Source organism: Gallus gallus, chromosome 7 (assembly GCF_016699485.2).
Source record: "Gallus gallus isolate bGalGal1 chromosome 7, bGalGal1.mat.broiler.GRCg7b, whole genome shotgun sequence".
Taxonomy (NCBI): domain Eukaryota; kingdom Metazoa; phylum Chordata; class Aves; order Galliformes; family Phasianidae; genus Gallus; species Gallus gallus.
The window spans coordinates 17,186,900-17,205,360 of NC_052538.1; the positions used below are offsets into that span (position 1 = coordinate 17,186,900).

At 37.8% G+C, this 18,461-nt stretch overlaps 1 protein-coding gene across 7 annotated transcripts in view; it reads right to left on the reverse strand.

The window, feature by feature from the left end:
- RAPGEF4 (Rap guanine nucleotide exchange factor 4) overlaps positions 1-18,461 on the reverse strand; it is a 144,586-nt gene that overhangs the window by 123,749 nt on the left and 2,376 nt on the right. For 4 of the 7 annotated variants that reach the window (XR_005861769.2, XR_005861770.2, XM_025152579.3 and 1 more), the window contains exons 2-4: positions 10,671-10,813; positions 9,485-9,573; positions 305-451 (exon numbers count right to left, since the gene is read on the reverse strand). Coding sequence is in view for 5 of the 7 variants with exons in the window: in XM_025152579.3 (XP_025008347.1) it covers positions 305-451; positions 9,485-9,573; positions 10,671-10,813 (379 nt within the window). In the remaining 2 variants the exon portion in view is untranslated. Of the gene's footprint in view, positions 1-304; positions 452-4,538; positions 4,712-9,484; positions 9,574-10,670; positions 10,814-18,461 lie in introns of those variants that run through there. The other 3 variants (XM_025152580.3, XM_040704339.1, XM_025152583.3) reach the window with 3 other exon arrangements.

The window sequence follows — 18,461 nt, forward strand, 5'->3', positions numbered from 1 at the left end:
GGGTACACTCTTTGCAAATGCAGGCAACAACAGCAAATTTGAGTTTAAGACAGCAACACCTGTAGCATGTATACAAATTCCACTGGACATTCCCAAGTTACTTCATTAGAAGAAATGAAATAAGAAATGAATGTAGAAGCCTGTATGAAAGCAATACTGCAGTGCATAATCACACAGTCAGAAGAATTTAGAAGACTTTTCTTTTTGTCCAAACTAATTTTAAAGCATTATTCCTATGCTTAGACTACATGTGTGCCTGTATTTCATCAGGAACACAGGAAGAATTAAATAAATCTGAATTTACCTCCCAAAGTGCTTTGAAGTCCTTCTGCTCAATTCGAAGGAGCTCGCTATATTCTCTGGTAACAATGGTAGCATGGCGAGGAGTGTTATCCAGAATGGACTCTCCAAAAGCAGTTCCTATTCCCAGGGTGCATATTGTTACAGCATCCTTTGAATTAAAAAAGGAAAGGACATATTTAAGACCCTTAAATCCTGGAAAATTAACATCACATTTGCTAACAGCACCACCTTAACATTTCTTAGCAATTTTCTTTTAAAAAATTAGGAGTACTAAACTAAGAGGGTTGTACAGGTAGCATGGTTAGGTCATGATTGGACTCTATGATCTTTAAGGTCTTTTCCAACCGAGTGAGTCTATGATTAGTAGCACACAAAGCTTCAGCGTGGAAGCAAGTAGAACTTCTGTTTTCTATGACCACCAGTTGGATGAGAAATACCTGGCTGCAAGCAACCACCTTCACCTCTGGAAGAAAGTTATGATCTCTGTTTATCTGTCTTTAAGTATCATTTGAAAACTGCCCTGATGACACAATCCTTTAGAAATATCAGAGGTGATCAGAAGTTAAGTGGTATCAATAAGGCAATCTCAGAACAAAAATTTCTGCCCTATATACCTTACCTTCATCAAAAAGAAAATTTGACTAACATTTTCTTAGTAATAATTTTTATTACAACAAACTCTTCCATTCAGTATGATTTGCCAGTTGACTAAAAAAAATCAATTTCACATAATTCAGGTATTTCAAGAAAAGTATTAAGTTTGAAAACATCCTGGAATAAGCCTAGAGTAATTGGAATGATCCTAAGCACTCAGTAAAGGTCACTTCAAAAAGCCTATACGAGCACATGCCATTCATGCAATGGAAAGATGTCAAATTCAAATCTATTGGCCAGGAATTCCTATGTGACAGTTCCAGTATAAATGAAGAGGTCCTGCAGGCAAAAACTTTAGACTACTAGAAATTAAATGCCTTAATGAATAAAGATCTTTAGATACATGCCCTATTCTATGCTTTCAAGTGGCTGTGTTCCTGAGCACCACTCTGTAGATGGGCACATAAATCTCTTCCTAAGCTGGACCTTAACTGTCTTCTCAGTAATTTAAAAACAAAAATAGAAGCAGTATTAAAACTCTAAACAGATATAAGCTGCAGTTTTCTAAGGAAATAGTACCAGCATTTAGACAAATACATCAACAAAAATATGCTAATTTTACTTGATACGTCATTAAAAATGTAGATTAATTCTAAAATGTAAGATTCACATAATGGCTACAAAAAGGGAAGCAGAAAATGTTGTCCTTCCATCTACTCCATCTTGGATGATAAGTCAGGAGAGATACCTAAGTGTATTTCAGCATCATTTTCTGTGCTTAAAAATTGCATTTTTTCCTTTCAAGTATCTAATAAGTGGTAATAGGCAAATGTTATTAAGATCAAGTTTGTGGCTTTATAATTGCATTACAAAGACAAATGTCCATAATAGTCCAGTTCCCTGAACCACATCAAATTGCTCTTGCACAGATACTACCATACGAAATTATCTGCTCAAGAAAACAAAATCAAGTCTGTTTACAAAAGATCCAGGAAGAATTTACCAGCTACCAGAAACACACTTTCAAGGAAGGCAAATACGAACAGGCACTGTTTGAAGAATATTTGCAACGAGTACATAAGAAATGGATGCCCCTACAGATAGCCTACAATACAGGCCATACACTAAAATTACGCTCAACTTCATTGAGAGAGTTCAGATAGACTACATCTGTTCAGGGCAGAATAACCCAACAGTTTCTATTAGGTGGATTTTAAGTCATGTGTACATCTCTAAACTTCTTTCTCACTCTCTTCATCCTTTCCCCTGCCTCCATCCCCTCAAGTAACTCCATAGAAAACCTTCACTTTTTTGTTCCTTTACAATTTTAGAAAATATACATCCAGAATAAAGCAAAGTAGACACACTGGTTAAGGAACCACATTCTAAGAGAACATCTGATTAGGCAGCTGTTCAGCCTTAGAAATAAATTAACATTGAAAGGCATTAGGTGAAGGAGGTGGAACAGTCCTGCCCATCTTCATTAAAGAAAAGTTCAGGCTTCTATCAAGTTTTTTCTTTTTTCTTTTTCCTCCAGCCATCATCTCATTCCACAGAGATGCAGTTCCTCAACCAACTAAGGAGCAAGCCCACCTGCCGCCTTCTAGGCTTCAGTGATATGTTTTCTCTCTGCCCTTGGTTTACACATCTCCAGCCTCCTGGGGAATCAGGTGTGCATTTCCTATTACACCTGTTAACCTTACACTCAAGCACCTCCTGCTGTTCAGTGTAGACTTCAGGAGGATTGCCAGCAGCTCAAAACTCAGTTTGCTGTTTCCCTCTGTAATCCCAGAAGCAGCAGGGGGTTCTAGCTGCTGGTAGCCAGCTAAAATTCACTGCATTATTTCAAAAGCAGTATTAAGGACTTAAAAACATGAGATTGCTTCCATTGCTCTGTCCTCTGAACGCACTGTAAAAGTGGTACTGTTTAAATCACAGGCTGACTGTACATTCAGCTTCACTATCACTGGCAGATAAGATACACAGCAAAAAAGTTGATGTCAGCCATCTCCCCATCTCAACCCAAATCACTATAAATCATTAAAGATTTTGTCCAAGCATCCTACAGCTAAGAATTAGTAATTTAAGGTTCTGCACTACTCCCTGCTCCATCATAAGACATATCCCTGCATGTTCTTCTCCTGACTCATGACCCTGTTTTCCAACCTGGCATACAAAACTCTTGCACTCTGAGCAAAGTCATGGTATAAGACAGAAACAAAGAAAATAAAAAAAATTAACTGGTGTTAGCAAGAAAGAGGTAGAGTGAGGAGTTTTTGCTGTAGTGTTGTGTGTTTTTTTTTTAATGAAGTTTAAGTTAATATTAATAATATTTTGCATTTAAAAGGAAATTGATCGATCTGGTTGTAATGAGATAGACAGCACAGCAATGACTGCAGGGCAGTAAGATCCCAGACTACGACAAGTGAAGATTTACTCAAATGCAACCACTGTGAGCAGAGAAGTAAAGCAACTACCTTAGGAAGGCCACAGGTACACAGGGATCTCCAGCAAGATACCCTTGCCTCCACTGCCAACCCTTAAATGAGGTCTGGGAAGTGGTGGATCCTGGCTCCACCCCTTCCAGTCTCTCAGGGACACTGCATACACCTGAGCTCCTCTGGGTTGGCCCTGCCAACCAGGTGCTCAATCACTGGTTCAAGCTGTGACTCAGCATTTCCACTATACTGTTGAGGTTGTGTTTTGTTTTGTTTTTAAATTTCATCATTTTCCCATGCTTTTTACCTTTATCTCACTTCTGCACCGTGTCCCTCCAGGACTCCATACCATCTCTATGTTTAACAGGAAATCTACAAAAGCCAGCATTTTGGACATTTGCTTACTATTACTTTGACACAGCTCAGCATGTCTTCAGCAAAAAAATTCCTTTATAACAGAAAATAACAGAGAAACCAAAGGATATACATGAAAGTAAATTAAATTTTCTATGAAGTGATCTTCCTGTTCCATAGCCTCCACTGGAATGTGTTTCAGTCCTGATTCAGAAAGGAAATCATTATCCACTTCTTTTAATGATAATGCAGCAATATCCTTCCACAGAAGAACTGCAGTGTGACAACACACATTAGGCCATCCTCTTTACAAACAAAGTTATTTGCTTAAAACAATCATCATACTCCTAGAAAGACTGGGAACAAGTACTCCTCTAGTTCCTAATTAAAGTAATTGGAGATCAGATTAACTGTACTGTAATAAAATTATTTCCATACATTCCCATTTGATCCTACAAATTATCTGCAACAGCTCAGTCTTTTTCCTAGGGTATCTGGCAGACTAACAAAATTATTTTTCTATATTGCCTTTACATAAGCTAAGATAAATCAAAATAACCACAATGCTGTGGAGCTCAGCACAGACTAAAACACCTGGCTTCTCACCTAAGCTTGTTTGTCCACCCCATCTCCATTACAGAAGGTAGAGCAGTTCTCATGCTTAAACAGATGGCTTAAGTCTGCTCCAGCATATTTACACTACACTACAGACTGCAGTAAAAACCTACATCTCAGTTTCTTGCAGGTTATCCCTGAAATTCAATTTTACATTTACATTCAGAACATAGTATTGCAAGGACTGTCATCTTGAAATCCCTTCCCTTATTTCCACTTCATCTTATCACATACCTCCTTTATCCTCAGCTTCAGACACCCAGGAAATTCTTCCCTTTCTTACACAGACACTTGTATCACTTTCTTCATGGTCATTTTTTCCAGCAACACCACTAACTTGTTTGGCTTTTGATCCTCAGCCCTCTGCATTTTCCTACAGCTGAAACTGCTGTACTACCCAAGCACTCATAGCTCCTCCTTCAAAGCTTTACTAAAAAAGGCTAATTGTTTGTGAAGTCAGTACCCTGTGTTTAGTAGTTTGGTCTCTTTTTAAAATCTAAAATCTTGACATTTAAAAAAAAAATCCTCCAAACACAGACAAATTATCAATGGCCCTCAGCATGCACTCAATCAGCCAGCAGACTACAGCAAAACCACAGATTAAAATGCTCTTTGATCTTGGTCCTTTTCATTTCTTCCCACAAGAAATTTCTTCAAGTATCAGACAAGCATATAAATCTTAATCATTTAGGGTAAAAGTCTCTGAATCTAATCCAGTGAAACACAACACTGAGGAATCTGCAAGAGATGTCATACTGATCCTTTCGTCATGCATTTGTTCCATGCTTTATTCTGAGACATTACTCACAGTCATCCTACATAACCTGTTGATTTTCAAAGTAGACTTCAAACCCTAACCAAAGATGAGGCAGTTAACAGCATTTTTAAGACAACGCTAAACTAGTAATATCTCTAAAAGAAACTTATACCGCTATATACTTTGGTAGATAACAGTGCCAAATAAGAATTACATTCAGAAGCTGTTCACAACTGAGGGCAGTATCTCTAAACAGAAACAGGCTGCCAATTTTTTTTTTTTGAATAATTTTTGAACTAAATCTTTATGAAACTTTTAAATACAGTATCCACCAGGTTATTTGTTACAAGTAAAATGATGTAAAAACCAAGCAGTTCATTACACTTACCGCTACACCTGGTAGTGTGATACTACCTTGAAAAACAAACCAAACCCACATCCTCCTCTTCAGTCTCTTCTTGACTATTCAACAGCCAGAAAATTCAAGAATAGTTAGTACAGAAAGCAGACCAACCACCACTCAGGATGTACTGGGTGGGTGATTTTGTCAGATCTCTTATTATAATAGTATCGTCCCATTTCAATGAGAAATGAAATTACTGTGAATGAAATCATGATCATCAACAGCTAGCATATTTTACTGCCTCAGTGGAACAGAAATAACTAATAGAGAAATCTGAACTAGTCAAATTCAAGGCATTCAGTAAATAGTTCAATATGATTTTCAAAGCAGCCGTTTCAGTGCTTAACAGTGCCCGTACTGTTCATTATATATTCTAACATTGCCCTCTTGTGACATAATGCAGCTCTGCAAGCAGTCAAAAAGTTTTTCCAAAGTGAGATGACAGTAACAATTTATCCATGAGATCCTAAATGTTTATTATAACACTTTAATGAGTAAATGGAAAAATGCCTCCTATTATAATAGGAAATCCTAGATAATGTAAACATCAACACTGTTTACATGATTTTTCAAGTTGGTCCTTAGCAGCATTACTAACATCTTCTGTAAATAATTGCAGGTGTCTGAACGAGCTTATATGCACCAAGAACTTGTATGAAATTATACTTCACTAGCTTCACTGAAAGCTTGATACATTCACACATTTAGGTCCATTTTCCTGTGCAAACTGCATGCCTTTGTAGGAATAATAGTTCAGATACTCCTAGTAAGCATACAATGCACAATAACTTATTATGCTTTCAACAGAAGAAAGCAACCAACATCCAAACATGCTTCATATAGAGTTAGAACACATTAGCCGCTATATAACACATTTATTCTCAGGCTCACTGAAAGACAAGCTCCCTAGGTAAACAAACACCAATTAAAAGAAGAACCAGTATTTCGTTTTTAATCAAAAGTATCATTGTCATATTTACATTAACACCATACTCATCATACAATTATAGGATAATTCAAGCTGCAAAAAAACTCAGGAGGTCACCTACTATAACTTCTTGCACAACTTAAGATTAGAAGTTATAGATCACAAATAAACACTTTAACTAATATTAGTTATTATATATCTAACTAAGCTAACTAATAAGAATAGCTTCTCTCTTTCTCAGAGATACAACACAGCATTTCTACAATTCTACATCATAAACTTCTAAGCTTAGACAGGTTTCTGTAACACTAATATGTGCAGAAAACTAACCTTAAAATGATCCAAGAAGTTGAAGATGCAAAGGAAACTTAGTAGCAAGCAACAAAGGCAGATTAAGGTTTAAGAGACAGAGAAAGACATGCACTAAATAGAATGAAAGCTAGCCTTGAACAAGGACATTTTGTTGTGAGCAAGATATCCACTGAATATTAAAAAATAAAGACCTTGTTTCTGGGTCAGAGCATTGCTAAATGGAAACAAACACCACAGGAAAAGCATAGGGTTTGGCTTTCTGGGCTCAGGAAAACATCATTTATAAGTCCTGGGAAACAGCAGAGTGAAGCTTCTAAATCCTATAGATACCCAGATTAAAGAGAACTTTCAAGACTCAATAAATCCCAAAGTAGCAGAGCTCAGAATCCTAGAGAGACTGTCCACTACAACTACGAAGGGACAAGAGCTAAAATTGTGGACTCGGGGTGCACTACAGTTTCTCCGTTCTGAATGTGAAATTAGCAATTTCCAGGAGGCATTCAGCCACCCCCACAGCTACAAGCCAGTATAATAAACAGGTGTAACAAACAAAAAGCTCCTGTTGAAATTTGGCTAATTTTTGCCAGCTAAGAGACCACTACCAGTCTAGTGAAACAATAATGGAAGTAAAGCAGGTGAGTTATTTCCTTCCCCAGAATGCTTCTGTGTTCTGTGAGGACAGCTATTTATTTTCTAAACAGATAACATCATGTATGAACTAGAACAAAACATTGTCCCTATAGGCAGTTTTAAACCTCTGCCTGCAAGGTGTGCTTTTGAAAACAAGATGATTGAGAACCCAACCTGCAAGCGAAGTTGGAACATCCTGTTTCTTGACCAAGATTCTGTCAGTGAGACTATTCAGAGCTCCAGAATCAATACACATGGTTCATTACCCATGTGTGACTGGTGAGGTATCATTTCTGGTACTGACAAATGGTTAGAGTTAGCTGGTCTTCAACAGGTGTGGAACAGAGATGGAACTTGCTGGGAGAGTTGATTATCAGCTCTGCTGTATCTTCCAAAAACAGGATGAAAGTATTTGTTTTGCAGTACCACAAATTGCTGATTTCATGGTTTCACAAAGAAGCAAGCAGCCTTTATCACAGGCAGCTGCTTCCCAAGAACACTGTTTCTCTTAATAGTGGTAACAGCCTGTCTAGTTACGTGGCTGCAGGTTAAAGGAACAAAGTGAGCAATGTGGCATTAACAAATGAATTCCCTCCAAATATTAGGAATTACTTTTCCCATCAGCATTAGTGCTATTTACAGCACAAGAGTAAAAAGCAGAGCAATTAATCACAAACTCAACTTGGCAAAGGTAGCTTTGGCTCCTTGGAGCTGTTATTAGAAAATGCGCTCCAGGACAAATGACAGGCATTTGAGTGCTGGTCATCCATTCCTAGCTAGAAGGACGATGCTAGCAACTCAGTCCATCAGTGCTGTGTCCACAGAGCTACAGTGCATTTCCTCCATCATCTGGGTTTGCAGTAAGCACAGTAGGAAGGAGTGTTAGTAACTATTTCAATCTCAAGAAGGACTAGCGCTATCCCAGCCAGGGAGCTAAGCTATCAAAAGAATAAGACACAGGAGCTGAAGTCAGGACAAGGAGCAGAAAAGCAAGGAACAGGAAGGACACAGCGTAAACAGAAAACTGGAGTAAAGCCAGAGAAAATATTGGGCTCAGATATTATTTACAGGTCCCTACCCACAAAACCTATCAAGCACTAGAACAGTAAATGTATGAGCTGCTTCTTCTGGCAGCAAGGCTGTATCCTATGGCAACTAGACAGTGGTAGAATTCAGTTCATTGTTCCCGTGAGAAGGAAATGAACAGTCTAGAAATTACTGCAGAATATAATTTCCATAACTAGAACTACATGAACTGTATTTCTGTAATTCCCTGTTGACAGGAAAATGCAGTGAACCTGAATGAGCAGAAAAAATATTTACATTTCTTAAGGGGCTGAACTGCTCAATCCTCCATCTAATGCAACAAATCAACACTCCAGATTCTTAACTTGCACATTCAAAATGCTAACAGGGATATACTTAATTCTCATCCAGTAAGGAGTATTGGGTCTTAACAATGGTGCAGTGCCATCTTTTGGCAAACACCAGAAAATACTCCTTATTGCTTCTGACTTGCACAGAAAAGTGTCTCAAAGCCCAAATCGTGACAATATCAATGACAACCGGGTCACGTGGAAAAATTGCTCAAACTAGGCTAATTACTCTCTACTAGTCTCCAGGTAGTATAATGAAGAGGTTGCTAAAAATAATGATATGAAAGAAGTTCCTTTTTTATCTATCGTTTTACTGCAGGAAGTTCAAAGACCCAGCATTCACCCAGTGCCATGATTTGCATTCTAATCCCAATTCACTAGTAATGCTGCACTCAGCTAAATGGGAACTCCAGTTTCCACCAATCCACCATCCGCAAGAAGCCTTCCCCAGTCAGCTGAACTTCAGGCAAAGAATTACAACTGTACATACAGACAGGTGCACACTATATTTGAGGAGGTAGTGTTATGCTTTATGTGCCTGGTAGCTAAGCTATACCACTAATGTGAAGGCACACAGAGTCGTGTCAGAGGTATATGATGGAACGATCCATTTCTAAGGTTTTGATTTTTTTGAGTTTTTGATTTGCCTCCTTAGACAAAAGGACCACTGAGAAAAAGATAACTGTACAATACATCTCGTTGTTATCTACCTTGATATAACTCCTAAGCTTTTGTTGTACTACAACTGGATGGTTTTAATGAACAGTGTTTTACCTGGTGGTTGCTTGTATCAGAAACCTTCACATCCAGCGATCCTGTCAGAACAGCATACCAGTTTGACCCAATATCACCCTGACGGAATACTGGAAAGAAGAAATATTGTAAACAAGAGCTATCCCTCTTGAACTGGTTTAAGTATAGCAACATTATCAAATATTTTCCCTCATACTACTGTACTGCTATAGGCACTGCTGACAGTAAAATATTTGTCATATCAGACTACTTACTTGTCCAACAGTATTTCCAATGACAATGGAAAGTACACATTTCAGTAAATTGATCAAAAGACTGAATCAGGGAAATCACACAGAACTGCTTTGTTCTTTCCCAGTTTGCTTCTTTTTTACTGTTATTTAATTAACAAATGAACAATAATAACAGAAAGACTTTCTGAAAAATGTACCCTTGAAATTCAGAATCTTCAAATGCTATCTGCATTGAACTGCCCTCAGTAACAGTTCTGGCTGACAAACAACTGCTAGACTTTGATACTCAGATATTCCATCAGTGTGATTACAGAGCATTAGAATTCCTATTACTCTACGCAAAGCTTAGTGCTGTGTACCTAAATAATGTCAGATTTATCTGAGGGGGTCTCAGATTTTACCAAACATCACTTACAGAAGTTCTCTACTAGCTACCCCCCTGGTATAATTATGGCAACTCACACATTTCCATGTCAGGGCCATCACTTACTTCCACTTGAGCTTCACAGACTGAGCACAGCTGTCCAGCTTTATCTGGCACTGTAATTGCCTGAGCAAGCACAGAACTTTTGCACCCTACAGCACTATGCACTTCTGCAAACATGTTGCGATTGGAAACCATACGCAATTGGTGATATGCCTCAGTGATATAAGCGATCCTAACATCACGAAGTACCTATACTAAAGAGATCAATTATACATTTACAGGGAAAGAAGGAGGCTTAAGTGCAACGACTGCTTCTGATCTTCAAACAAAATGGTGGCAGAGTCCTAAATCCAATAATGTCCTGTTACCATAGATGCACCATATATTGTATTTGTAGAGCAAGCAGCGCTTAGTCCTGCCTTCTCCCATCACTAAGACTGTAAACATTTTTACAGCCATTCCACTGACTGTGCTCTCTGAACCATCTCCTAGAAACCATCCCAACGTCAACTTTATCTACTTAATTTATTACATGAAGCTTTCTTACATGTGATCCCTTTTTCCAGGTTTTCATAATATCCACACAGACATATCTGCTGGAGAAGGTTTGGATGAAATTTCTCAAAGGCTTTCACTTCTTTCAGTCGTGTAAATATTATATCTACATCTTCACTGGAACGTTCCAAAGGTCTGCAAGACAACAAAAAGAAACAGTTCTCAATAGCTTTATCAGAAAAACATATCCATCTGCACATACTAAATTCACAAATACTGACATTAAAAGTTGCATCATGATATAAATCAACTAAAAATCATTTTACAGGTACACAATGAAGTCCTTCCAGAACATCCTACCTTCAGTTATCAACTTAAGAATGATTGTTATTATCTCAACACAGAAGTCTCATTGAGCATCACACTCATGCTCTAGCAGTATCTATAAAGTCTGTAAGATGGTACAGTCTACATCCTAATGAGCTTAGAATTATACATAGTTTTACACCTTTATGAGAACACAGATACACAGAGGTACAAACACGCAAGAAGTCTCTTGAACTGGTTCAAAAAAAGATACACGTTCTCTATCTGGCTAAAATGAAATCTTTAGGATTTGGATCCAGTCCAAGCACTCCTTCCAGCAGGAATTCAGTGACTTTTTTTGGAATGACAGACTTCAGGAATCCAATTCTTTGTCTCATGGATGAATCCCAGATCCTCTTCACATTAAGTCTCTGGCTCTTACCTCCCTTATTAAATTAAGTCTAGCAGGGATTAAATGCCTATCCTCATTTATACTCCAACTTACCCTTATTAACTACAGATCTGAATAATAACTCTCTGGTGTATACGGTTACTTCTACAGCACAGTGATATCCTCTTACCACTTCAAACTACAACAAACTATAGCAGCTCCCTTTTTAAATCTCTCCAGGAAGATTTTCACCTTTTTTTTTTTAAACTGCACTATCTGACAAGTACTAATAAGCATAATTCTCTCACAAAACCCTTTTAAGAAGATAAGAAGGTGCTGCCGGCAAACAGAATTCAAAACCATTTTTACAAGATCCCTACCCAAACTACAGTAGCACTTGAAACACCGTATTTCTTTCTGGACTCTCAGAATGAATAGCAAAACCCAGCAAGGAAAGAAAAGGAAATCATTCTCCGTATATCCTCTCTTTCTAGAAAACCCCTTGAGACTGTTTCATTCATACAACTATTCTTAGGAGATTGAACAAGTTCACAAGCTTGTTTGCATAGAATTGAGTGTAGGATCTTAGTGTTCAGTGTTCTTTACTTGCTTGATGCCATTGGATGGGGGAAAAGTCAAACAGAATTAGCAAGATAGACACATCAGGTTTTATAAACTCAATCAACATCATTCCATGTTCTTCCCAAGATGCGAGTGCAGGAACCCATTCCACTTTCAGTTCTTCCAGAAGGACAAGATTGGGTGGGTATCATACACCAAAGAACATGTAGCTTTTTTCTTCTGGGAGCTGCTGAAGGGAAAGGGTTTCTATCTAGTTTAGAATAAGGTAAGAGTAGGGCTCACTTCCCTTGATGTGGAGCATCACATCTTAAACAGATCAAGCGCAGGAAAAGCTTGCTCTTTTGACAAAACTGCTTCTCAGCCCTGGTAAAGTGAGCCATCACAGGAGGATGGTTGCTCTCACAGGTGGCTGAGCCATGCTTCTCAGAGTTTTCAACACCAGCACAGCAGTGAGAAACTAAATTCCATATTTACTGAAAAAGATAACATAATACGTTCCTAGTGACTAACTTCAGCAAGCACTTGAGCCACAGTGACTTGTATTTGCAGCTGTTACTTCCTTCCACTTAGTTTGCAACTATGCTTATTACTTCAAAATTTGGATTTCTCGTTCTGTCCTGAGCACGTCTGCATACCCTCCATTAAATGGTCAATTTGAATACGATCAGAGTTCCTTGGAGAATTCCTCAGTACTTAGGAGTAAGGAATTACCTTACACTAGGTGTCCTAAGCTGAGGCAGCCCTCAGTCTTTAGTAGGACATGTAATTTTGCAGGCATAAAAACTTCAGATTGCAGTGCAATAGTAATATTCAAGCTCATTTCTTTTAAGAGCTTATAATCTGTAACAATGAGACTGATTTCAACAGGATAGATTTACTTGGCGACGGAACAGAACAGCAATAATAAAAAACTGTAGTGTTAATTAATAGATTCTCTACACTACAGCACCCCTATCCTCTGCACAATGCTGTAGGGCTCTAGAATTTTTAATTTCTCCTTGCTAAGTAAGTCTAAGAGGCATACCAGTGAACTATCAAAACACTTTAGACTTCCTGTAAGAGACTAAGGTTCTAACTATAAACAAAGCCACTTTGAATATGAAGCAATGTCCACCCAAGGGTTTACTTCCATGGGGCAGGAGACAATTAACATTTCAAGAGGCACTTTGCACTTGTTACAGTAAAATTTCCAAACCTATGTTTTCAGCATTCACTTCAACATTCCTTTGCTCTCTCCTAATGAGGCCTTCGGAAAATCAAGTGACAGTTTTTCCTTTGCTTGCCATTTTATGTGACTTCAGGTTCCTGTTTGATTATTTCCTCTGTAACACAGGAAGCCAAATTTTAGTTAAGCCCTCTTCCCTAGGATTCTAACACATATAGATCCTTCCCAAGATAAAAATCTAAACAAATGAACAAAACACCACAAGCAAAGCTTGGCTTCCAACAAATCAGAATAAATTTCTGATGTTCTGATATGCAAAGCACAAGAAATGCCATAGATAATCCTGAGTTATGTGGGCACTGATTGACTACTTCATTAAACGCAGACTGACTGTCTATGAGCTTGTCAGACTGAATTTCTTCTGTCTTCCTCAGTGACAGCCAGACAGTGCAAATACAGAGGTTTCTCCTTCACCTACACGCTCATTTCATAGTGTTCTATCACTCACTTAACCGTACTTGTGCCTTCAATTCTGGTAGGCCAAAGTACTAAATAATCACTGGAAATACAGAGCAATCAACTATGCTTCATTTCTTCCCTGCCGTACAAATTATGCATCCTTCTAACAAATCAATTTTTAGAACTGTATAAGCAGTAGAATGAAAAGCAATGCATTTATTAAGCAGTTATACTCAGAAAGATTTATTTAAAGTTAAAAATGAGTTACTTGAACAATACAGCTATAATAGAAGGCAAAACAAAAATGATTTCTTTCACCTTTGCACACTCATTAAAAAAGGCAAAATACTTCCAGGGAAAAAGAAATCGCAAGGAAATTTTCATCCTTCATTCCTGAAAATTGTTATGTGTGATGCACTCTCAGCAACTAAGGTTTAACTAACTTCAAGTGAATTAAGCCTCCAACTTTCATAGCTCAGTACTGTTAACACTCCATTTGATATGACTAGAGACAAATGAAATTATATTAACCAGCACTACAGCTTCATAACAGACAGGGAAAACACTTCAATATGAAGGCAAACTTTGGGATACATTGCAAATGAAATTCAGAATTGAACAATACACATAAGTGATGGTACGCTTTCATTCAAACTCTAGCCACTGCCATCCACAAAATACACTACGCTAGAGGCACCTTTGTTTATTTTGGTCTGCATTATTAAAAGAAACTAACATTTAGTAATTATAAAATAACATCAACATATTGAAAGTGACCAGCATACATTTTGAGAGCTGCTAAACTTAAATGTGAAGTAGAAAGTCAATGCAGGAAATATTCACTGAGGATATGATAAAGCAGCAGGAATAATAAGAGACACATTCAAATATGGTGCAGAAAACACTAACAGAGCAAACTATCATAACAATACAACAATTCTTAAGATACAAACAAAAACAGCACCTCAATAGATAAGAAAAAAACTAAATTCAGCAATGGGACACATCAGTACAATGGGTAAGGTGCCACACAACAAAGGTGCAATAACAAAAGTACTAGCACAATAAAGAGATGCTCTAAAGAAAAGGAAAAAGATTACTCACCCACATCAGAAGATCCTAGGAGAAAAAAGCTTCACTAAAGAGAAATCTCCAGAAAGAAAGCCTCCCCCAGTGGCAGTCAGCCCTTAAATGGGATCTAAGAGAGGTGCAGCCAGGCTCCACCCCTTCTGGTCACACAGGGGCATCACCTTCACCTGTGCTCCCAGGGCTGATCAGGTCGTTTCCCAGGTGCTCAATCAGTGCTTCAGGCCATGACTCAGCAGTTCCCATACAGTAGCTTTATATAAATATCTAGTGGCTGCCTGACCTAGAGAATATAGTTTCAACTAGCTAGTTTGTTAATGCTTTATTCTTCTACCAGAATAGGAGCTTTTGTTATAAAAGACACTTAACCTGCATTTTATGGAACATGCAAAAACATGAGAACTAGTCCATTTGTCAATATTTTTTTCATCAACAACCAACCCACTTCTACAAACCAAAAACAAAGAGATATTCATTGATAATAGATTCTATTTTCAACAAAATCTACATTTCCAAGTTTCACGTTAGAACAGCTTAGGAGTCATACATCTGCTTCACCTCCAGGAGTGTAAGAAGTTTCATCCAACTACAAGCTTTTTCCATTTAAGTCACATCCAGCCTTCATATTGCCTTAGCAATGCAATATGACAGCCAGGACTACACATACACACACAAAAAAAATCTTAAAGATATTATACAAAAAATTAGGCAATTGGTCCACAGGAAAGAAGAAATAAATGACATACAATATAATTAATGCTATATGACGTTTTGCTCAAAAACAAGATTTTAGAGTTGAAATCCTAACTGCAAGTAATTCCAACAAAGACAGCTTATATAGCTTTCCAGTTTTGTCCTGTAGTAGACAACATCTACCGTTGCAAGAGTACCACACCAATCATGTAGCCACTTGTAGGGGAACTGCTGAGTCACGGCCTGAACCACTGATTGAGCACCTGGGAAACGACCTGGTCAGCCCTAGGAGCACAGGTGAAGGCAATTCAGCTCTGTGACCAGAAGGGGGTGGAGCCTGGCTGCACCTCCCTTAGACCTCATTTAAGAGCTGACTGCCCCTGAGGATGGTTTTCTTTCTGGAGATTTCTCTCTAATGAAGTTTTTTTCTGTGAATCTTCTGTGTCTTCTGATACAGGTGAGTGAACTTCTTCTTTTTTTAGTTTCTTTATGTTCTCTTTCTGTTGTGCTTATCTTTCTGTTATTGCACCCTTATTGTAATGCTTTTCCTTTTGTACTTATTTGTCCAATAGTTAAGCTGTTCTAGAAGACTACTAACTAAAGCTGTAGGTATCATTTGTTCTAATTGACCTATACATATACTGATCTGCTTTGGGGAGCCCTGACAATGTTTCTGCATGTTAATGCTGGGTTTATTGTTTTTTTGTTGTCCTAACTTGTGCATGTAACAAGTGCATAACTTAATACAGTCAAACATAAGAAATGGAAGCTGGTACTACAAATATATTAATTTCTGATGGCAGAGTGAAACAGATGAAATTTGCTCACAATAAAACTCTTGCTCTCGTTATGATTTAGTTGGAATTCAAGTATTCAATAAAATGCAGGAAGCAACAGGCTTATGGCAGACTGTATTAATGGTCTCTCTGAGGAGATGTGGAAAGAAGAAGCACTTTTTTATTTTTTGTCAAAGTCTGCACCTTTGCACTGGACTAGAAAATGAGTTGTGTGATACAAAAACATAAGCTTGTTGTTACTGATCACTCTCAGAAGACTGTACCTTTGCATGAGTGCTAGCAAGCACTTATGCTATACCTAGACTGCTCTGTCTTCTAGTTGCTATATCTTGGTGCTTGCTGCAGGTACAATGGGAGGCAGGTATGAACTAAGCAAGCCCCAGTTCAGCTGCTTAACACAAACACAGAGAAAATGCTAAGTACACAAGCCAACAGAAGCTGTAGTGTATGCCTATGGTTTTGTCCCAAACTAAGACAAATCGTGGTGTTGTTTCTATAGGTTCATTGTTTAAAGATAAAATTCATACAATTTAAATGTGTACATTTGAAATGTATATGATTTAAAGTGTATACAAACAGTATATTTTTATCAGTCTTAGAAAAAAAATATTTAAAAGTAAATTAATGTATTGTAAATAAGTCTAAAATATTAACTGTATTGCCTGAATGCAAGTCTATATCCAGTTATCTCTGAGACTGTTACAAGCTGTGGATGGCAACCTGTACAAAATAATTGTCCTTGTTTCTTTTACAAGTCTTTCAGAATATCAGTTCTTTATTCTAGTTCATCTGCACACGTAGAAGAAAATACTGACTGCTAAGTGTATAACTTACAACTCAAAGATATGTTATGATGAACTAGGAGACACTCAAATTCAAATCTGTTCCTGTTACATAGCTTCAGTCTGAACCTACATTCAAATCTATGGCAGCTTGGCTTAAGGTACAAGTATCAGTTATTATTCTGCATGCATTATTGTGGTTTTGTTAAAAGTAAATCCACACAAGCCTAAGGCCAACCAGGATGGCAAGGACACAAAAGCTCAGTAGGTATGTCTTTCAAACACCTATTCATATTTAAATAATTTATAAGCAGCTGTGCGAAGTTCATAACATTCATAGCACAACAGCCATGCTGCATGCTTTGCTCTGTGATCTGCTCCTCCAGTCTGCTAAGGCACTGAAGGTTCTATTTACTAAGATGAGAACAGAATGTTGCAGGTAGCTACGAGATCCTGGAATCTCTGACTTGTGAATGCTATGCATCATTAAAAAGTTTGTATCTGAATCAAACTAAAACCCTTGTTTGAATTCAAAACTCTGATCAGGCTTAGAAGTAGGAGTTATGTAACAAATAGTTTATTTACCATTCGGTAATTATATGTTGACATTGAAATGTTCTGGTTAGTTAGTCTTTGGTGTGAAGGAAACCATGAGAGTAGGTTAGGTATTGTTCCTAAGCAAGTGTAAGCACTTGCATCAATCAGCAACCATCTTTTGTGCGTGTGCAGTTTGGACATATAGAAGAATTTGAAGGCAGTAGGTGCGCTTCTGCTCCTTAGGGAATCAGTGACAAGGGAACTTTTACTTCAGAGATGCAAGGACTGGTTTCCTGAAAATAAATCTTTTATTTACATCTCCAGGTACAAGCGAGATGCATGGTTGCTCACTATAAATCATCTTTCTCCTGCAAAAATAGATGAAGCACAGTTTTCTGACCTTTTCCTAGAATCATAAAATCATAGAATTGCAAAGGTTGGAAAAGACCCACGGGATCATCCGGTCCAACCATTCGTTCACCCATCACCAATGGTTCTTGCTAAACCATGTCCCTCAACACAACATCCAAACACTCTTTGAACACCACCAGGGTCGGTGACTCCACCACCTCTCTGGGCAGCCCGTTCCATTGCAGTAGTTCCCTATGTCTGTACTTGTGACTTCATCCCGTGTGTTGTTTGATGCTTAAGTGCTGACCTTTGGCTTTGATGTCAGTAATTACATATGGAAGTTGCATGGTTGAAGCACCAGAGTTCCTAGCCTATATACAGTACCCTCCACAGTAATAACATTCTGCCTAAAATGTTCTGGAGCTTTTTGATTTGTTATGCATGTGCTTTCATTTTAGATGATAGTAGGTCGAGTTCAGTATGTGACTTGGGGAAAAACATGAAGAATGTATACAAAATAAATCTGTACTGTACACAAAAAACTACATCATAATCATTCATTATACATTTTGCTATTTCCCTTTATAGTTTAATTCTCCTTTTTTTTTAAGGAATGAAGTTGGGTAATCCACAGTACATGACATTTTAACTGGTGTTTGCTGAGGCACTCATAAAATTCTAAAATACTCTAGTT